A 22,764-nucleotide genomic window follows, 5' to 3' on the forward strand; every position below is an offset into this window, starting at 1 on the left:
GTAATGAAATAAAAAAAAGTAAACTACATTTAAAACTCAAAACTATAATAACCAGGAGTCAGGCGGCTCTTTTCAATTGTAAATGCAAAAAAAAAACTCTTTGACTCTCTAAGATAAAAGTATAGATTAATTTTGTGGAAATTATGGTTTGGGTGGTTGCCAGGAAAATAAAGGGATTTTTAGTGAGAATGTAGGAAGAAAAGTTTTATTTTGAAATGCAATATCCTTTGGCTTTTTGTGCTTTAACTAAAAATTAGATGCAGATATCACTACATAACAAATATGTCAAAATAGAAATGAAACTACTAAAGCTTTCAATTCCAGTTAGGTAGGTTATTTAAAACTAAGGCATGCAATGAATTTAAAAACAACTTTTATTAAGTATAAAATATATACATATCTACATAATAATCTATATAATAAATTAAACTTATTATAAAGCAGTTTGGTCTGTAGGTAAATTTCCCAACCACATATACAGATTTTGTACAATGACATTTCTTGCAGCTGACATTTAACAGACACATGATTTCAAGCATTGTAATGGTATTCATTTAAAGGCATGGTTAAACAGGTGCTGTGGGATTCAGCAGCCCACAGAATATAAAAGTGAACAAGCAGGATTGCAATTTGTTGAAATGAGTCAGATGATGATTTCACATGTGGTCATCTTCTTGGAATGGTGGGGGGTCGTAGCGGGATCTTCACCGTATCTCCTGTCACCTGGAAAAAGTAAACGCTACATTACTAATGGGTGAACTTGAGATATATTATAATATCTAATATTGTGGTGCTCCAAAACACACACAGGATATTTATGTGTGGTGCTACATTTATCATATCAAAGTAGAGCTGGGTGATATAGCTAAAAATATATCTCTAAAACTGTACATCCGTAAACACACTTAGTTTTAGATACTGTGAATACATTTAATATTAATATTTAAAAAACATTCATACAAAAATGTGTTACACATGTTAATAATGAGATCATGCAGACTTTCAAACAATAAAGTGGGAAAATGTTTTTGAAGGTGCTCTGAAATTTCATAAATGGCATTTGTTTTGACCAACAACAACAACAAAAAACCAATCGATATAAAATAGATATCTTTTATAAATAGAGCCTGCTGTAGCTGTGGTGGTGACTGTTTAGAGGGCTGTAAGCAACGTTTATAAAAATGTTCATGTTTTCAGCAGAGAGACAAAATGACTTTCTTATTTAATGTATGTTATGAAAAGGTATTAAAGGTGACAATTTAAGCCTAATATTTGAATCCTTAAATGTTCAAATTTAATATTTTATTACAAACTCTGCAGTCTTTTTTGTTGTTGTTAAATTTGGATTTTTGCCAACACAATCATTGAATTAAATAGGCAACATTATTATGAATGTTGTTCTAACTGGGGGATCAGGATGGGTTGGAGCCACTCTAGCGGTCAGAGGGAGGCAGGGTTGAGTTGCGGTGGTCTCCATGAATATGGGCAGGCTGATCTGAGGGCGGACCCTCTTAGCAGTGCTGTTTTCATAAAGAAGGGTCTGTCCTGAAGATGAAGTTTTCCTGTAAACATGCAGATACATGTGAACACTCCTTTTCAAAGACGGTTCCCACAGAATTTGACTAATGACTTTCCATGACTATCTTGTAATTTATTAATATTTTATTTTATTATATAGAGACTGCACTCACAAAAAGTAATTCCTAGCCAATTAAAGCTGAAGTGTGTAATTTTTCCTGTGTAAATTTATTTTTCTCATATCACAGTTAAATATGCAGAGAAAACTATAAGTAAGCCATTTGAAGGTTAATTTCCTCAAAAACTTTAAACACTGTGGCTATAAAAATTCCTTGTTTTGCAATTCAGTTGGTTGCACTAGTGGTGCAGAAATTACACACTTCACCTTGAAATATTTTGGAGCTGGAAATAACTAAAACATTTTATATTAAACGTCCTTGACATTACCATGATGTTATAAAATGGTGCGGCATGGTGATGTCAAAACATCCATTGGTTCTCGTGTGTACTAGTGTGTGTGTGTGTGCCACTAAAAATAAGAGCCTGATCTCATGAAAATTATGTGACTATGGCGACCTTTTGCAAAATGATATTAAGGCAGTTCCGCAGTTAAATGCCTACTGTGTGGTGCTAAAATTCAAGTTAAGCTCAAGCAGCATTTGTAGCATAATGTTGATTACCATTATTTATAGTCATCCCATCTTTAAAAAAATAAAAATAAAATAAAAAACAGAGGTTAAAGTGAGGCACAATGGATGTCAATGGGGCTAGTTTTTGGAGGGTTGAACGGCAGAAATGTGAATCTTATCATTTTATAAAAGCACTTAAATAAATTCTTCAGTTAAAACTCATCAATTATATGAGCTGTGAAGTTGTTAAATTGTCATTTTTATGGCTGTTTTAGGGCTTTTGGCATTAAGTGTGTAAATTTGGATGTAACTGTACACAGAAAAGGTTAGCACGTTTGAGTTTTTTTTTTTTGTTTTCTCCCCAATTTGGAATGCCCAATTACCAATGCGCTCTTAGTTCTCGTGGTGGTGTAGTGACTCGCCTCAATCCAGGTGGTGGTGGATGAATGTCAGTTACCTCCGCGTCTGAGACCATCAATCCACGCATCTTATCACGTGGCTTGTCTGAGACATAGCGCATGTGGAGGCTTCACGCTATTCTCTGTGGCATCCATGCACAACTCACCACGTGCCCCACCGAGAGTGAGAACCACATTATAGTGACCACGAAGAGGTTAACCCATGAACCTCTACCCTCCCTAGCAACCGGGCCAATTTGGTTGCTTAGGAGACCAGGCTGGAGTCAAGCACGTGATTTTTTATTCAAAAAGCCCTTGTCATCTCCATGACTTTTCCAGTCCCCATATTTAACATCTACCAATACTGCACTCAGTGCTGCATGACAAATTGGGCAAATCCAACAACTCACGTCTGGTGCCCGATGGTTTTTCTCTTTTTACAATAAACCACTACTCCAATTATTACAGCAAGAAGAACGATTGCAAGTGCTGCTAAGATGCCAATAGTCTTAGCCGCTCCTCCTAAAACATTGGAAATAAGAGCAGAATTTGTCAAAATAAAAGGTTACAACAGGTTTATCACATTTATCACATAAACAATAATACAAAAAAAAGAGCAATCTTGTGTTTGCTTACCGGAAGGCAATTCTGAATATTTGACATCACAGTAAGGAGGGGCCCAACCATTGTAACAGTGGCATTGTTTTTTCTGATTACAAATCTGCAAAAATTATGAATAATATAATTCCAACCATGGCTTTTTCATGTTATGAAATCAAAATCTACCATTTTATCATTGGTTGCAATGAAATGGAGATTTGGTCTCACCCCTCTACCATTGCATTTTAATGAGCAGTCTTCATTACTGCCATAAACTTTCAGGTCTTGGCACATATAATCAAAGCAAACCTGTTGAAATATACCCAAAAGATTTCATATTTGTTCCTACGAGTCAGAAATACCTTCAGTTACAGTATAAACAGCATTCTCGCACACTTACCTTATTGGGTCCACAATTTGTGCCAGTGGGCACCATGCTGAGGATGTCCTCCTCTGACTGGTCTCCGGCTATGTTGCATATATGTCCCATACCTGTTATTATGACAGCTTTCTGACCTGTAATGGGGTAGTTATTTCCTCCAAAGCAAAATATCTTTCCACAAAACATGTTTCTGGATGAGGAAAAAAAGTCAAGATATGTCAGCATGGACATACCAATGTATCCAGGGTGATCTTATTTCTATTCATAAATATTTGTGAAGAAAGTGTACACATACAGTTTGAAATGTACAATAAATGTACGTTTCAATGTATTTACGGCATCTAAAACTTAAACCCTTGTATGCACAAATTTAAAAATGTACAAATTCAATAATCTATGAACCTCAAAGTATTTGTGTAACCTTCATATGTCTCTGAAGTTGTCCAAACATAAAAGTGTTTGTGTTTTAGATGCTGACAATACATTGATATTGCACATTTCAGTGTCTATCCAAACGAAACTGTACACGTGAGAGCCACACTTAAAATATGAATATCTTTGAATACTAATGAGTTCACATTGGTGTATGACAAATACTGATGTTGGAAGAAGTCCATTTGTGAGCAATTTTCAGAAATTAGATGAAAAATTTTGAACGTACTCTTTTGTACAGGCTCTGTAGCCATCTTTGGTCTTTCCACAGTGAGAATCGTTTCTTCCAATTGTGTTTTGATTAAAACATGCTTTAGAAGCCACTTTGGCACCTAATGAAATAATCAGAGAAAGAAACAATGGAAACATATTGTGTTAATATGAGCCATTATCGACTTGCAGGATACTAAAATATCCAGACTGATCTGATGAATTTGGCAACAGTAGGTCGAAAGTTCTTCCCCTGAAATCGGCCTGTGCATATCGAAATTGAAACCACTGCCCCAGTGTCCAAATCTAGAAGTGTTGTTAAAAGTATGAACACATTTGATCTCCTGTTTCTGGGTGAAATCTCCCCCTAACCTGAACCAAACACTAAACCTAATTGTCAGTGGAGAAAATATTTAATTATAGAGCAAAAATTCAACCTCAGAATCATGCTCACCATTTTTTATGTGAATGTGATTATTTCCTGTTTTTCTAGAACCCTTGTCTCAGAGGTTCCTCACAAAACATGCTTTCATTAGCACTAGAGGGAAGGTAATCACTGGGGCTGTCCGATAAAAAAAAAATTCCAGAAAGAATCTGTGTACCGTATAAAAGAGCATCACTGATGTTAGATATTAATCAAATATAATACAATTACTATAGATTTATTATTAGTAGTAGTATTAGTAATAGTATTACACTGAATAATACATAATATACACAAATTTATTAGTAGTGATTTACAGTATTTCTGTGGTAAATCATTTTTCATTTAAATTGTGCTTTTATTTTGGTAGAAGATTTTATTTTGGTGTAAAGCCCTTTCTCACTTCTTGAAAAGCAGGTCACTGTAACGAGTAAGCAGCGAGGCAGACGAGGATGTGCGGATCCAAATGCAGTTAACTTTATTCGTTAAACAAACACAAAGGAAAAACCCTCAATGGGGAAATAAACATAAAGCTGAACACACGGGAAGGGAAAACATACCAGCTAACAACACTCAACGATAGACAAGGACTGAACCAAAAACCAGGGTTAAAATACATGAACATAGGAAAAAGGGACCAATGAACAAACAGAACTCAAACAAGATAAGGTGATAAACAGAAACCAAAGGGAAACTAAATGAGGGCAGGTGAAAACAATGAACAGTGAACACGAGGGCTGACAGGAAGACTATGGAGGTACAAGGGTGACAAAAGTGAAAACTAAGGAATAACAAAAGTGACAAAAATGACAAACAAAAGGGCAACAGTGAAACAAGACAAGGTAAACATAACAGAGCCCCCCTCAAAAGGATCGGATTCCAGACGATCCTAAGGGACAAAAAACAAAGGACAGGAAACCCACAAAAAACACAATGAGGGCACCAGGGGCAGACAGGCAGACCAGGGGGGGTACAAAAACAAGAAGGCAGTCCAAGGGGCACAGAGGGCAGGCAGGAAGTCCAAGGGGGGCAACAAGGGGCAGACAGGCAGTCCAAGGGGGCAACGAGGGGCAATGAGACGGTCCACGAGGGCACAAAGGGTCAGGTTTAGGGGGCCAGGGAGGTATCGACCGGGCAGGGACAGGTTTAGATGGCCCGGTGGCTGGCCATAAGGTAAGGACCGGCTCAGGGGGCCTAGGAGGAGGCCACAGGATAGAGGCCGATCTAGGTTGCCTAGGAGATGGCCATGGGGCAAGGACCGGTTCAGGAGGTCTGGGAGCTGGCCTCAAGAGCAAGGACGGGCTCAGGAGGCCTGGGAGCGGGCCACAGGGCAAGGACAGGTTCAGGAGGCCTGGGGGTTGACCACGGGATGTGGGTAGGTTTGGGGGACCTGGGTGGTAGCCGCCAGATAGAGACCGGCGGAGCCAAGGAGGACTTCGGAGGCGGAGCCGTAGAAGACTGGGGAGGCGGCGTAGGCAGGACCGTGGGGGGCTTAGGAGGAGGAGCCGAGGGTGGCTCTTGTGGTGGGGCCGAGGGAGGTGGCGCCGTAGGAGGTTCTTCAGGCGGTGAGCTGGAAGGCTTCGGAGGTGGAGCCGAGGAAGTTTGAGCCGTAGGAGGCTCGAGAGGCAGAGCCGTGGGAGGCGGAGCCGTAGGAGGCTCGGGAGGCAGAGCCGTGGGAGGCTCGGGAGGCGGAGCCGTGGGAGGCTCGGGAGGCGGAGCCGTAGGAGGCTGAGCCATAGGAGGCGGAGCCCTGGAAGGCTCGAGAGGCTTGAGGGGCGGAGCCCTGGTTGGCTCGAGAGGCTTGAGGGGCGGAGCCCTAGAAGACTCGAGAGACTTGAGAGATGGAGCCCTGGAATGCTCGAGGGGCTTGAGAGGCGGAGCCCCAGGAGGCTCGGGAGGAGGAGCTCTGGAAAGCTTGGGAGGCTTAAGAGACGGAGCCCTAGGAGGCTCGGGAGGAGGAGCCCTGGAAGGCTTGAGAGACGGAGCCCTGGAAGGCTCGAGAGGCTCAAGAGACTTGAGAGGCGGAGCCCTGGGAGGCTCGGGAGGAGGAGCCCTGGAAGGCTCGAGAGGCGGAGCTCTGGGAAGCTCGGAGGGCGGAGCTCTGGGAAGCTCGGAGGGCGGAGCTCTGGGAAGCTCGGAGGGCGGAGCTCTGGGAAGCTCGGAGGGCGGAGCTCTGGAAAGCTCGGGAAACTCGGAAGGCGGAGCTCTGGAAAGCTCGGAAGGCGGAGCTCTGGAAAGCTCGGGAAACTCGGAAGGCGGAGCTCTGGAAAGCTCGGGAAACTCGGAAGGTGGAGCTCTGGAAAGCTCGGGAAACTCGGAAGGCGGAGCTCTGGAAAGCTCGGGAAACTCGGTAGGCGGAGCTCTGGAAAGCTCGGGAGGAGGAGCCCTAGAAGACTCGAGAGACTTGAGACTTGGGAGGCGGAGCCCTGGAAGGCTCGGGAGGAGGAGCCCTGGAAGGCTCGAGAGGCGCTGGCTCTAGGACGGGCACGACCACTGGCGCTGGCTCTTGGACGGTCCTGGCTACTGGCACTGGTTCTTGGACAGACATGGCTACTGGCACTGGCTCTTGGACGGTCATGGCTACTGGCACTGGCTCTTGGACGGTCATGGCTACTGGCACTGGCTCTTGGACGGTCATGGCTACTGGCACTGGCTCTTGGCTTCAGGGGCGACAGGCTCGCTCACAGTGACGTGCGTAGGCGTTGGCTCGCTCACCGTGATATGCGTAGGTGCCGGCTCGCTGACCGTGGCTGACGTGGGAACAGGCTCGCTGACCGTGGCTGACGTTGGCCAGAAGGCGGAAGCCCGTCTTCTGTTCCTCCTCCGGGCAGATGAAGTGGGCCGTGCAGGCTCACTGACCAAGGCAGGTGTGGGCTCTGGCTCGCAGATCGTGGCTGACGTGGGCACAGGTTCGCTCACCGTGACAGGCGTGGGGGCGAGCTCGCTGACCGGTGGGGCAGGTGGAAGAGGATGAGCCAAGGACGACTGGAGGGCCACCGCCGTGGGAGGAGAGGCAGGATCCTCAACCACCTCCACAGTAAGCAGTGAGCCGCATGCCAGAAGTGTCTCCTCCATGAATTCACAGAGCATCCAGCCACGCGTCGCCGGCAGCAACCGCTCCTGGAGCGAACCGGTCAGGCTAGCCTGGAAGAAAACCACCAGGGAGGAGTCAGGATAGTCGGTGGCGCTCGCTAGGAACAGGAAGTCCCTAATGTGTTCCTCCACCGGGCGGCTTCCTTGCTTCAGGTCCAGGAGGCGGCAGCATGCCCAGATAACCACTGGATCCATATTTTGGTCTATCGTTCTGTAACGAGTAAGCAGCGAGGCAGACGAGGAGGTGCGGATCCAAATGCAGTTAACTTTATTCGTTAAACAAACACAAAGGAAAACCCCTCAATGGGGAAATAAACATAAAGCTGAACACACAGGAAGGAAAAACATACCAGCTAACAACACTCAACGATAGACAAGGACTGAACCAAAAACCAGGGTTAAAATACATGAACATAGGAAAAAGGGACCAATGAACAAACAGAACTCAAACAAGATGATAAAGTGATAAACAGAAACCAAAGGGAAACTAAACGAGGGCAGGTGAAAACAATGAACAGTGAACACGAGGGCTGACAGGAAGACTATGGAGGTACAAGGGTGACAAAAGTGAAAACTAAGGAATAACAAAAGTGACAAAAATGACAAACAAAAGGGCAACAGTGAAACAAGACAAGGTAAACATAACAGTCACTACCATCATTACCATGGTTAGGTCAGTGTGCTAGTCTTAAATAATAGTAATAATAATAATAAATTAATGTATTTATGAAAAATAAATACTAGCTGAAACACAACTTGAAACTTTAACTACAACTGCCACTGTTGATATAAAAAGATGTCTAATAGATTCTACCGATTATTTCATATGAAACTATAACATTTTGTTAAAATATAACAGTTACTTTTACTCTAATCCTGAAACTAATTGGTAAAGGTGATGGTGTGTAATTATTAATATTTTCCACTATTTTAGTAAAGGGGCCACATTGGGTTTAAGTAGTGCATGGGGGGGCCACCTTTGAAATACAATGATCTGCATTGATTTGGTTTTTGTATCTTTTAAGCCCAGAAATAGTTGTGTACTCAACATTCTGAAGTGTGTCTGTGACTAGTGAGACTATTCTGCAATTGCCTAAAAGATTGTATTGCTCTACAAAAGGTAGATACTTTTCTATCAGGCATTAAAAAACTGAATAAAGGCTGAGCTTATAAATTACTTTACCATCTCTACTTCCCTGTTAATTTATTATTCAATTTAACACTCTCTACATCAGGGGTCTGTTTTAATAATAATAAAAAAAATGTTTTTATAGAACTTTGAATGTTTGTCACAAAGTGGGGGAGTTTAATTCCATGATGCGGGTCTCCTTGATGGTTTGACTATCAGCACACAACTGAATAACACCAGCTGCATGACTATGATATATGATTACTGCAAGAGTTAGTTTAACATACAGGTGCAAAGGGACTTCAACGTTTCTAAATTGCACAAATAAAAAATACATATACATATTCGTCTCTGGCTTGCTTTTGCTCGCATGTCAATGATTACCCCTCTGTGTGTCAATGATGGTGAGATCTACTTTTATATTTAATTTAATCACTGAGAAGGTTTACCTGCAAAATTAGTTGCACCAAACATCACAAGCAGCCTGAAGAATGGACACAGAGTAGCCGTATAACACTTTTCCTTGAGCAGAATATTGCACTACAGATCGCATAGTTTGTTCAAAGGGGAAAGTGAGAGGTAGAAAAAGCGCACTCGCGTATGTGGTTGCCAGATTGCACAAAATAAGTATAACATTACGCAGAATATTTTCAATTTGCGCAAGTATAAATCTCAAACTGGCGGTGTTGCGTCTCTTATCTGGCAACCCTGAGCATGGTAAATGCTTGTAGAGACAAGTTAGGTCCCAATGCATGTTAACTGAAATATCCAATGAAAAAAACAAACATTTTTACGATAAATGAGCCGCGGGCCACATTAAATTATGTGGAGGGCCTGATCCAGCGGTCTGTAAATTGCCCATGTCTGCTTTAGCTGTTTGCGAGATTATCATTAAATCTCAGCAGTCCTAAATAGTCTATCACTTGGGCGGCCGCCGAAATATCTTCAATGGGAGAACCATATGCATTGTTTTTTCCCTGCTGTCCACGACTAATTCCGAATAGACCAGTTGAGAAACACACACACTCAAGTCAGACCCCCTCGCCTCGCTTCTCTCTGACATTTTCTCCGCTGCGTGTGTGTGTGTCGCAAGTTGACGAGTCTGACAGGCAGACAAGGAATAAAGGAGATGTGCACGCGCATGTGAGATTCTCGGTCTGGTTGCAATTTTTTCTCAATACCGTAGATAAGCAAATGTACATGGTATGATAACCGTCAATTTTCAAACCGTGGTATACCATGAAACCGGTATACCGCTGCAAACCTAGTCATGGCATCCACTCATGTTATTGCTTCCTGCATTGCATGCAACATGTTTACTATAGCTTCTTCCTTCAGCAGTGAGGGATTTACATGTTATAAATGTAAGGAATTAGGCTGACGGAGAAGGTTAATGAGTTATAGACACGCATCCAAACACTAGTGGAGGTCAGAGAGAAAGAAAAGCTGGTAGATACTGTTTCGGATGCGGGTAGTCCAGCGAGTGACACACACACTTTGGTACTGGCTGTAGAGCCCACCTATTTACACTATTGTTAACTGCATTTCGGGGACTCAGGCATCTGACATCAGATCAAATTTACAAGTGTTGGCTGATGCTAAACGTAGATTTTATACAATTGTTATTCATGTCAGCACAAACGATGTCAGGCTTTGCCAGTCAGAGATCAATATAGATAATGATAAAAAGGTGTGTGAACTTGCAAAAACATTGTCAGACTCTGTCAGAATCTGTAATGTGCTCTGGCCCCTTCCCTGCTCATCATGGTGATGAGGCTTATAGTAGATTACTGGCTGGATAGTGTCCATAGCTACAGACAAGCACTAAAAACTGCCAGGGCAGTATATTTTATGAAACTCATAGAAAATAACCACAACAACCCTAGGTGTTTATACTCAACTGAACCAGATATTCTGTCGCAGCACAATAGTAGTGACTTTATGAATTTCTTTACTGATAAAATGAAAATAATCAGTAATAATGCAATCATCTGTCACAGCTAGGGCTGCACGATTTGGACAAAAAGTCATATTGCGATAATTTAGAAAAATATTGCGATTGTGATTTGAACTGCAATTATGATGGTAATGTTTTCCACATGATCTACTGTGGATTTCACACTTGAGCCCTCTTAAAAAGAACCAAACTAAGACTTTTTTTCAGTTCAACCACAAACAAATAAATATATAAACAGTGAAACAAAGTCTTCTTCATATCCAAACGTTACCATCCACCGTGTACCTGTTTTTTCCATTTTGTGACAGGATCTCAACTCACTAATCATCAACATTAGTTTTTGAAACACAGTCAACTTGAATATTAGGGATGTTCCAATCAGGATTTTAACATCTGACACCGATCTCCAATTTTCATCTCACCAATCGATGCTGATCATTTAACTTTTTATCAGCAGCTGTCAAAACTAGTTATATGTAAGCTTTCTGCTCAATGTCAATGTTAACTCAATTTCCCTGTTGGTAAAACCATAGTTGTTGCCTAGTTTTTGCTGTCAAAAATAATGTTGGTTGATTGAATAATTCTGTATATACAAAATATAAATGTTACTCTTTATTCTAGGCCTTAAAAACTAGTTGGCTTATACAAACTATTCTTTATTGTATATAAGATAGTCCTAAAGAATGAGGTTTAATGTCAAACTGAAGTTGAACTGATAACCCATTGGTGTAATTAGATTTAAAATGACAATTTTGGTTAGTTTGTCACCATTTAATGTAATTATTAATATTCATTATTTTATTATATTTAATTTAGCAATGCATTATATTATAGTAACTAAATATTTGATATAGATTTATTATATGTATGTTCCTTCCTTTTCATTTTGTTGGATGTTGGTAATATTAGTTCCGATTTCACTTGTTTCCGCGGGGAGTGTAATAAGTAAAACAAATGACAGGAGACGTGCAAGTTTCTGGACTCTACAGGTGTTACTGTTAATGCTGTTTGCTCAACAATCATTTAATAAAGATGCTTGAATTATACCCCATCTTGTATTCTGCGATATTATTATGATACCTGTGCCTTGCGGAGACTGAGATGCTGCTACCGCAGATAATAATAAAAACGGCTTCACGCAGGACATACCAGTTTAGTGTAAATAAAGCGTTTAGCGCACATAAGCAAACGGAAATGAACTCAGAGCACTTCTGTTACTCTAAGCATGAGAGGGAGTTGTAGAGCACAGAACCACTCTGAAAACACTAACAATGCTATAACTTAATATAGACTGGACTGAGCAGCGCAAATAAACTTTGAAGGGAGCAGAGTATTTATTTAATTAAATCGCAGCCTGTGCAATTTAATAATCGCAAAAGGTCATATCGCGGTTTTCATTTCATTTTGATTAATTGTGCAGCCCTAGTCACAGAACCTCAGAAAACAGTGGCTCATAATTTTCCTTCACTGTCATAGGTTATGAAGAGCTAACAAAATGTATTGAAACATCAAAAGCAACAACATGTACGTTAGATCCAATACCAACTAAGCCCTTAAAAGAGGTATTCCCTGTAATCTCAGAACTGCTTCTTAATATTATTAACTCCTCACTATCCTTTGAAAATGTCCCAAGAAACTTTAAAATGGCAGTTATCAAACCGCTTATTAAGAAGCCACAGCTTGATCCTGGAGAATTGGCTAGTTATAGAATGATTTCAAATCTCCCATTTATGTCAAAAATACTAGAAAAGGTAGTATTCTCCCAACTATGTTTATTTCTACAGAGAAATGGTATATATGAACAATTTCGGGATTTAGGTCCCATTACAGTACAGAAACTTGCTCTTATTATCTGAACACGGCTGCATTTCTCTGCACTTCTCCGCTCTACTCCTTATATATGCTTCCCCTGGGAGATATTATCAAAAAACATGGAATACGTTTCTGACTGTTATGCCGACAATACCCAACTTTATATTTTTCCGAAACCCGATGAAATTTCACAATTCTCCAAATTAGCAGAGTGTATCGATGAAATCAAAGATTGGATGGCCAGAAATATCCTTATATATATATATTGCGATTATAACTGCAAAAAGGCTACTGTGGATTTCATTCTTGAGCACTCTTAAAAAGAACCAAACTGAGACCTTTTTTCAGTTCAACCACAAACAAATAAATATATAAACAGTGAAACAAAGTCTTCTTCATATTCAAATGTTACCATCCACCGTCTACCTGTTTTTTCCATTTTGTGATCTCAGCCCAATAATCATCAACATTAGTTTTTGAAACACAGTCAACTTGAATATTAGGGATGCTCCAATCAGGATTGAAACTTCTACTCAATTCTGCCAAAACTGAGGTACTAATTATTGGACCAAAAACCTATAAACTCACACAAACAATCAACTTAGACCCCCTCACCTCGCTTCTCTTTGACATTCTCCACTAAAATACAATTTGACTCTCGATAAATGTACTGTTACATCATTTTCTACAGCAAAGAACTTAAGTTTTATATTTGATACCAATCTGTCCTTTGAAAATCAAATTTCCAATGTTTTTAGAACAGCATTCTTCCACCTCAGAAATATTGCTAAATAACGAAACATGCTCTCTGTTGCTAATGCTGAAAAATTAATTAATGCGTTCATGACCTCAAGACTAGATTATTGTAATGCATTACTGGGAGGATGTCCTGCTTGTTCAATATATAAACTTTAGTTGGATCAAAATGCAATAGCCAGAGTGCTGGCTAGAACCAAATAATATAATAATATTAGCCCTATTTTATTGTTGTTACATAGGCTACCTGTTAAATTTCATATTAATTAAAAAATTATGTTAACTACGTACAACATTCGAATGGTCTAGATCCGTAGTACTTAAGTGACCTTCTAACATGCTATATTCCATCACGCACGCGTTCATTACAATCGCAAAATTCTGGCCTGTAAATAGTGCTTAGAATATAAAAATAAACAAAAGGAGGTAGATCCCTTTCCTATTTGGCTTCTAAACTATGGAATAGTCTTCCAATCACTGTTCGGGACTCAGACACACTCACTCAGTTTAAGTCTAGACTGAAGACTCATCTATTCAGCCAGGCATACACCTAATTTTTCCATCAACTCTTTAGAACCAGAAACAGTTTTCATAATCTATAACTCTGCAATAAATTGAATGGCATCGACACTAATATTTTTCTATTAGTTTCCCTGTTTCAACCTCAGGATTCATATGTTACTCATAGGTTACCAAAGCCATCCAGATCCAGTTCCATTCCCTTGCTTGGTGACAGACTCCACTGCTATGTGTTGCTGAGTGATGATGACTATCTCCAGCCGGTGCCAGCCAGAGATCACTTCAGTCTACTATGATGGACTACATAGGATGAACTTATTTCAACTCTAACTGTAATACATGGGACACTTCATATGCCATTGCCTGAACCTTGGACATAGGATGGACCTCACCGAAATGACCTGCTGTTGAACTGCATTGCACCTCACTGATCTCTGCCTGCATCACCTTGGTCTAATGATGGACTACACTCTTAAAATTAAAAACATAGATTGTCAATTAACTGCAAACAAAAGCCTACATCTGCCAATTAACAAGGACAATGCATCTATGTGAACTTCAGTTATTCGTGGATGAACTTCATAAACATTAGTCATTAATCTTAAAGTTCGTACAACATCTTTGATTAAACACTAGCATTTAACACTTACTAAATTTACTAAATTTAAACCATGACCTGAAATGCACACAAATAACTAATATTGGAATTATATTCATACTGTTAAGCCAGAGGGGAACTGGCCCCCACAGTGAGCATGGTTTCTCCAAAGGTTATTTTCTCCATTAAGCACCCGCTTATTTTGTGTTAATTGCCACATTCGTATTCGGCATGCTCATTGGGTTTCTAAAAACAATTATTAATTACTTATTAATTAATTTTTTTACACAATTTACAATCATATTTATCATGACTCAAAGACTTTATAGATATTACAGTTTCATTTTCTGTTGAAGCATGATTTGAAACAATGTGTGTTGTGAAAAGTAAATAAAAATGACAAGACTGGACTTGAAAGCAACATGTCGATTTCCCGTGTCATCATGCTGAAATATCAAGCTATCCAACATTAACTCTGCCTGCGAAAAGCAGTTTTGCTCAATCAGACAAATTTTATAGAACTTCTCATTGCAAAGTATTTGAGATTTCCATGAAAAGCACAATTTTCTAAAAACATTTCCTCATAAAGTGGTAAAAGTTGCGTACATTCAAAAAACCCTCGCATTCTTCCTAACATCTCCTTTTGTGTTCCATGAAAGAAAGATGTATACAATTTTTAAACAACATGAGGATGAACTGTCACTTTAACCAGTAGTGTAGTCTAGGGCATACGCAGGCATATGCATATGCCCACCTATCTTTCTATGGATTTTGCGCATACCCACCTAAAATGAGTGATGATATGTATGGCCGCCAGAACAGCGAGGAGAATTTTTGCCCATAACCTTTAATTATACTGAGGTGATTCTGCAGCACCTTTGAGTGAACTGTGACTATTGTATTTTTTTTAATAAGAGTACACAGATTCTCTCTAAACACACTCGGAGCAGTGGCACACAGGTGCGCTAAACTCAATTTAAGGCATGAGCAGATAGAGTCTGACTCAGCTAAGCAACCAATCAGAATGAACATTTTAGACACAACTGGATATTTTCAAAAAAATCATATTTTCCGTTTCAATAAGGGGTAGGACATTTCTAGCATCTACAATTAAATGCTGATGCGCCAGAGTGCTGGAGTTACCATAATTTGTGCAGAATATTTCCTTCGATGCTAAAAGTGAAAATATGAATGCTTTTAAATAAAAATATAAAACTTTGGGAAAATACTGAGTGTCACTGCACCCATGCTAGTTTTTTATGCTCTTCTTCGCAGATGACAAGTTGTCTGCTAAATTTATGTATTAGTTTATTAATTGGGGTGTCTGTGGCTCAGTTGGTAGAGCGGGTCGGCCAATAATCGCAGGGTTGGTGGTTCAAATCCCAGCCCACATGACTCCACATGCTGAAGTGTCCTTGGGCAAGACACTGAACCCCAAGTTGCTCCCAAAGGCAGGCTAGCACCTTGCATGGCAGCTCTGCCGCCATTAGTGTGAGAGTGTGTGTGTGTGTGTGAATGGGTGAATGAGTCACAGTGTAAAGTGCTTTGAATACAGTTAATTTTAAAAAGGCGCTATATAAGTGCATAAGTTACCATTAATTAGAGTAAGTATAAAGTGTTACCCATTTCACTGTTAATTAAAAGAGTATTAATTTAAAGAGCTATTTAATATCAAGTTTGGGGGATGGGGGTCCTCAATAAATTCACATTATGCCCACCTCTTCAGTCACTACTACAGCCCTCCCTTTAACCCTAGATTGCACAAGGGGGACTTTCTCAATATCAAGTAAAAATTATTTCCTAACTGACAAATAAAAGTACAGTTAGTTGAAAATGTTTAAGACTCAGAATAAACTCAAGCTTACCAGTTCCCCAGAGTCTTTGGCAGTGTTGAAGGTGAGTGGGGCACTGGCCATTGTAGCAGTAACCCTGGCCTGAACTGCAAGGTTTTCCATTCATGTTGAAATCATTGTCTGGACACTGCTCTGACAGACCTGTGCAGTACTCTGCAAGGTCACACTCATTTACAGATGCCCGACACAAACTTCCAGCAGTTTTGATCTGACATGGCAAAAGAGTACAAAAATAATTAGAATTACTGTTAGCATAAAAAAAGTAAAAGTAATGTGTAGTTTCTTAATTCCCCCTATTTTAACAAGGCTAAAAGCACTTTCTAATAAGAAAACAATAATTTTGTTCCATATCTAAGTAATTCTCCCCACAATATTCAAAAGCAGTGATTCCCAACCAAGGGTAAATTTACCCCAGGGGGTTTGTAAGCAGGTTCCACAGGGTAAGCAAAAAGAATTGGATTTTGCTTTATTTAACCTATAAAACTACAGAGCCCCCTATGGAGCCCCCGAAGTGACCTGTGCAACAAAAAAAAAAATCAAAGAGACTTTCGCGTGCGCACGAGAAAGTTTCGCGTGCGCACGCATTACAGTTTCCGGTGTGTGTATAGCTCTTTTCCGATTGCGTCATTGCCATCATTCATTTACTCAAAGATACTGAGAGCCTGGATGCGCATGAATTTATAGAGATATATTTTTAACTTGGCCTTCAATACAAAGACAATACTGTCTATGACATTTGTAATACTGTCATGGCTGATTCACGCTTTGATCTTCCAAAGGACACTAATCAAGCAATAGACTTGTACTTGCATTTAACACTAGAACTACCGGAATTCTATAACTACTAGAATGGCCATAGCGGTCATTCTGACCTTTCATACTAGACTGTACCAAATGTCATGTCATATTTACATTCGAAACTTCTACTGAGGTTTTAGAATGAAGCTTCTAATGTCTGTCGTCATATTTTATGACGTCATCACCCTAAATAAATGTAAAAATCCTCGAACAAAATCCTCAATTTGAATAAAATAGAATAATATGGATCAAATGGAGCATGGAGCACCAAGCGAACGCAGATAGTCCAACATAATACAATCTTTTTTTGTAATATATAACAGTGCTAGACTATACAAATACATAAGCCTATATATATATATATATATATATATATATATATAAGCTGCTAGACTGCCCGGAAGGTGCGTGCCTCGCTTTGTGTCCAGCAAGTTTTTTCACCACAGTGAAAATGGTTTTGAAAGTCTAAACGCCAACAAACATGGATTGAGGCAGAATATTTCGTTAGATAAAAACATGTTGTGAATTTAGGAAATTATTACATCTATCCTTTTTCAAACATGTTGACTTTTGGACTTTACAACGCTCTGGATTTATTGGAAATCGGAAACAATCCCATCCAGCCACCACTGGAATCAAAATCCATGAATAAATGAATCTGTTATATTAATAATAAACAACAGGACACAAAATTAAGATTCTAATGAATGTGAAAATGTATTAGTTTGTATAAGTCTCTTTTTTTTTGTTGCACAGGTCACTTCCGGTGCTCCGTAGTAAAAAGATAGATTTTGTGATTAATCACTAATCGCTTATTGATATCTATTCTTAAAATTCCAAGATGAAAATGATTAAAGTTCAGCCATGCAACTCAATGTGGCACAAGCCAATGTGGCATGGTGTTAGCCGATTGGTCCTTTGACATGTAATCAGGTAGCCAGTCAGCTTGCTTCTCTCTCTTTGTTCATTTAAATTGCTAAGTTTGCAGATAAGCCAGTTTCATCAGCAGAGTTTTTTTAAGAGACCCTGCTCCACTTGTCCAAATCTGCTAACTGGGGATTGTTTGTTATGTATTTTGTGAAGCAGCATGTCATCCATGCACAATGCAGCATGTCTTGGGTAATTATGCAGCAGCAGCAGCTTGACCCTAATGTGTTGTGTTGACAATGGTATGTTCTAGCAGTAGCAGATCTAGTCTGCCAAGGCTAATTACCTATGAATACATCATTGTGACGAGGAAAAGGGCATGGCCGGGCAATGATGGAGCACGGCCGGCGATGAATCTGCTGATCTGTGGGAGAGTGAGATAAGGGGCGGCCGGAGGAGCTGGTTGGGAGTGAGAGACACACAAGACAGCGGTGTGTGTACGTATCCGTTTATGTTTTAGTTGTTTTAAGCTCATTTATATCATGAAAGTTTATCTTTACTGTTCAGCCAGTGCCTGCCAACTCCTTGCCCATCCTTTAACTGTTACAGTGGTGCCGAAACCAGGGAACAAGAAGGGATGCGCCTGTCACGGAGTCCTCGCTGCCATCCACCAGGGGAGCAGCCGCTGCCGTCTGCCTGGGGATGGAGGGGTCGCTGCCGGTTAGGAGAGATGCACACGGCTATTGTGTTGTGTGTCCGTTTATGTTTTATGTTGTTTTAAGTTAATTTATATCATTAAAGTTTACGTTTATTGTTCAGCCGGTTCCCGCCTCTTCCTTGCCCACCTTTACCAGTTACAGTCATACCCAAATTAACATGCTAAATCTTTCCAAGAGTTGTCATAACTTTCGTGTGCAAAGCACCAAAATCCTTTCACTGTGTATTGAAAGTAAAAGTTTGATTTGGCTTTTTACCACTGACAATTTTTGCACTTGTTCTGCATTTCAGTGTAAATAATTGTAAATAGAACAAATTGTGCATGTAAACAATTAACATGTAATTTTACACAGTAAACTGTATGTGTGTGTTTGTGTGTGTGCGTGCAATTTCCAATCAACATATTATACACATTATATCATTTAAGTCATTTAAAGGTTGGGAAACACTGCTCTAAAGTGAGATGAGAAATACGGAGTGACTCACAGACATTACCTGGCAATTCTCACAGCATTTTCCTTGAGCACACTGCGAGCCTTCAGTGAGCCGGCATGTCGCAGCATTACAGCATGGATTTTCACATTCCTTACACAGAGGCACAAGACGGTAAATCACATTAGTCATCAATGGGAAGACTCATAAACGAAGGGTCACTAAGCTTGTTCATCCAAAAATGAATAATTTACTAAGCCTCATTTTGATTTAAACCCATAAGACTTTATTTTTTCCATGGAACACAAAAGGTTAGGCGGAATGTATGGAAAAAAAGAGGCAATGAAAGTTAACAATGACTGGCTAACATGGCTAACATCTCTTTTGTATTCCACAGAATTCATACAGATTTGGAATGACATGAGGGTGAGTATGATGACAGATTTTTTATTTCCCCTTCTGTCGCTCTCTCCACGTTGTGTCGGAGAAGCGACACTAGGGGTCTCTCTTGAGCGCCGATATCCACCTCTGATCTATGAAAAAAGGCCAATGAGAGTTGGCAGCCAGTATTTGCATGTCCCGGCCCCGGACATACGGGTATTTAAGCGGCGCAAATACGGGAGTTCATTCAGAACATTTCTTCGGAGCCGATGGTCTGTCTGCAGTTTGCTGCGAGTTTACACACCACTACGTTCCTGTTTCCTCTGACGATCTGCATGCTGTTGGATCTGACGGCGCACAACAGCGGCTTTCTCCTACTTGCACGGCGTGCATTGTTGCCCCTGAGCGCTTCGACAGCGTAGACACACACACAAATAAAAGAGTTATTTCCCTTAAAAGAGTGAATTTCTCTAAAAGAGCAAAACACAGCGGCGTTGAACGTCCTTTTCAGGACGCGTCTTTTCAAGATGCCCTTCCGCCCCTGTGTTGTTCCTGGATGCGGTAGAGTGCTCTCCGCTTCAGACGGCCACAGTCGCTGTCTCGTGTGTTTGGGCCGCGATCACACCGAGACGGCGTTTGTGGATGGTTCATGTTCTCACTGCGAGAACATGACCATGACCATGACCATGACCACGTTGCGGTCGTGGCTTGCTTTCAACAGAAAGCAAGCCACCCCAGCTGCACCCCGCATTGCTCATTCTTCCAACGGGATTGAGGACGATGCGGTTGGCGCTGGGGGCAATTTGGGGGCGGCAGCGGGTGCAGTTTCGCCGGGTAGCCCCCCCGCGAACCTCCCGTTCCCCGACACGCTCGCTGGTCCCCGTCCACGCTCGTGGCGATAGCGGCTCGCCTCACGGCCTGGCTGTCTATCCTCCCGAGCCCGAAGCAGATGAGCTCGCCGCTGCATCGGAGAGTGTGATGTCTGATGCTGAGGACTCCCCTGGACTGCCGCCTTCGGGCCAGCAGGCCCAGGCTGAGGCCGGCAGCTCAGATGTCTGACATGCTTTCCGGGCCGCCGTGAGCGTGGGGTTGGATTGGAACCCTCCATCCTCCCCACAGCCTTCACGGTTGGATGACTGGTTCCTGGGGGCAGCGCGCCATTCGCGGCCTCGCATCCCCCCGGTCCCGTTTTTCCTGGAGGTGCATGACGAGCTGACGTCTACGTGGAGAGCCCCGCTCTCCGCCCGTATAGGTGCCACCCGCTCCACTCTCACCACCCTCGACGGCGGAGAGCGCCACGGATACGGGGCGATTCCCCAGGTCGATAGGGCAGTTGCGTACCATCTATGCCCGGTAGCCCTACCTCCTGGCGTGGCCGCCCCGTACTCCCATCCAAGCCCTGTAGGACAACATCCTCGCTCAACGCGAAGGCCTACAGTGCGGCTGGACGCGCTGCCTCCGCCCTGCATGCGATGGCCCTCCTGCAAGTCCACCAGGCCAAAGCACTCATGCACGGGGGTGGACCTGATCCTGATGTGCTGCAGGAACTGCGCTCAGCGACCGACCTCGCCCTGAGAGCGACGAAGGCCACAGCACAGGCACTCGGACAGGCGATGGCCACCCTAGTGGTCCAGGAACGCCATCTTTGGCTCAATCTGGTCGAGATGCGTGAGGCCGAAAAGGACCGCCTCCTGGACGCACCTGTCTCTCAGATTGGCCTTTTCGGTGACACCGTCGAGGACTTCGCCCAACAGTTCTCCGTGGTGAAGAAGCAGATGGAGGCCATCTCTCAAGCATCATGCCCCGCGGCAGACCTGCCGCTACGGGCCCTGCCCCGTCTGCCCACCGAGGGCGTCCCCCTGCGAAAAAAACCAGCTCCTGCTCCGCCTCAACCCGGGCCCAGCTCTCAGCCCCAGCGTCGAGCACCCCGCAGGCGGCGCACGCCCCCTGTCTCACGAACCCCCTCTAGGACCCGGAAGGCTCCCAAGCGTTCCTGAGACAGCCGACCCAGAGCCGAAGACGTTAGCTCCGGAGGTGGTAAGACCGCTCCGTCCCCCGGTGGAGGGCCGGGAGGAGAATCCTTTGTTTTTTCATTTGCCACACCCCTTGACGGGGGCTGTGGTACCCAGATTCTCAATAAGAGCTATTTCCTTTGCCTCTGGGTCACCTGGCCCGCAAATGCCGTTCTCACGGCAATCTGCTTTCAGATTACGACAGTCCCGGTACACCGGATGCGGCGATCCCGCCTTCCGCCTGCCCACGACTGTCCCCCGGCCGGCCGGTTCAGACGAGTCCAGAGGACGCCGACATCAGACCTCCTCCTCAGTCATGAACCCGCCCCCTGCCGGGTGCACGGAGCAAGGTAAGTGCTTTGAGTCTATTCTCAGCACCTCAGCCTCAGGCCGCAACGAAGCCGCCCGACGCTGCATTACCTGCTCCGCCCCGCTGCGAGGCCCCGCCGGGTACGTCCAAAATACTCGTCCCTTTGGTGCCCCTAGCGCAGATCCGGGAAGCGTGGTTTTCGCTTCCCAACGCATCACGCTGGCTGCACCGGACCATTCGACTCGGTTACGCAATTCAGTTTGCCCGGCTCCCGCCCCCCTTCAGGGGCGTCCACTTTTCCGCAGTACACGGCGAGCATGCCAGTTCCCTGCGCACGGAAATCACGACCCTCTTGGCCAAGGGCGCGGTAGAGCCCGTCCCTCCAACCGAAATGAGGAAGGGTTTCTACAGCCCTTACTTCATTGTACCCAAGAAAGGCGGCGGCTTACGACCAATCCTGGACCTGCGAGTTTTCAATCAGGCCTTGTTAAAACTCCCGTTCAGAATGCTCACGCAGAGAAATATTCTGGCTGGCGTTCAGCATCTAGATTGGTTCGCAGCGGTAGACCTGAAGGACGCGTACTTCCACGTCTCAATTCTGCCACGACACCGACCCTTCTTACGGTTCGCGTTCGACGGCCAGGCGTTTCAGTATAAAGTCCTCCCCTTCGGCCTGTCTCTGTCCCCTCGTGTCTTCACGAAGGTCGCAGAGGCGGCACTTGCCCCGCTACGAGTAGCCGGCATCCGCATTCTCAACTACCTCGACGACTGGCTCATCCTAGCACACTCTCGAGAGTTACTATGCACACACAGAGACCAGGTGCTCTGGCACCTCAGCCGCTTGGGACTTCAGGTCAACTGGGAAAAGAGCAAGCTCACTCCGGTTCAGAGCATCTCTTTTCTCGGGTTGGAGTTAGACTCAGTCTCAATGACAGCA

At 42.8% G+C, this 22,764-nt stretch overlaps 1 protein-coding gene across 2 annotated transcripts in view; it reads right to left on the reverse strand.

Moving 5' to 3' along the window:
* Positions 1-338: 338 nt before the first annotated feature.
* The window catches only part of LOC127633755 (zinc metalloproteinase-disintegrin-like batroxstatin-1), a 37,445-nt gene continuing 15,019 nt past the window's right edge, over positions 339-22,764 (reverse strand). Inside the window, exons 13-21 of one of the 2 annotated variants that reach the window (XM_052113038.1) lie at positions 19,188-19,277; positions 16,323-16,518; positions 4,189-4,291; positions 3,546-3,717; positions 3,374-3,454; positions 3,182-3,266; positions 2,956-3,067; positions 1,406-1,562; positions 339-723 (exon numbers count right to left, since the gene is read on the reverse strand). In XM_052113038.1, the coding sequence (XP_051968998.1) occupies positions 667-723; positions 1,406-1,562; positions 2,956-3,067; positions 3,182-3,266; positions 3,374-3,454; positions 3,546-3,717; positions 4,189-4,291; positions 16,323-16,518; positions 19,188-19,277 (1,053 nt within the window). In that variant the 3' untranslated portion in view covers positions 339-666. Of the gene's footprint in view, positions 724-1,405; positions 1,563-2,530; positions 3,068-3,181; positions 3,267-3,373; positions 3,455-3,545; positions 3,718-4,188; positions 4,292-16,322; positions 16,519-19,187; positions 19,278-22,764 lie in introns of those variants that run through there. The other variant, XR_007969255.1, reaches the window with a different exon arrangement.

This window comes from Xyrauchen texanus, chromosome 40 (assembly GCF_025860055.1).
Source record: "Xyrauchen texanus isolate HMW12.3.18 chromosome 40, RBS_HiC_50CHRs, whole genome shotgun sequence".
In the NCBI taxonomy this organism is placed as follows: domain Eukaryota; kingdom Metazoa; phylum Chordata; class Actinopteri; order Cypriniformes; family Catostomidae; genus Xyrauchen; species Xyrauchen texanus.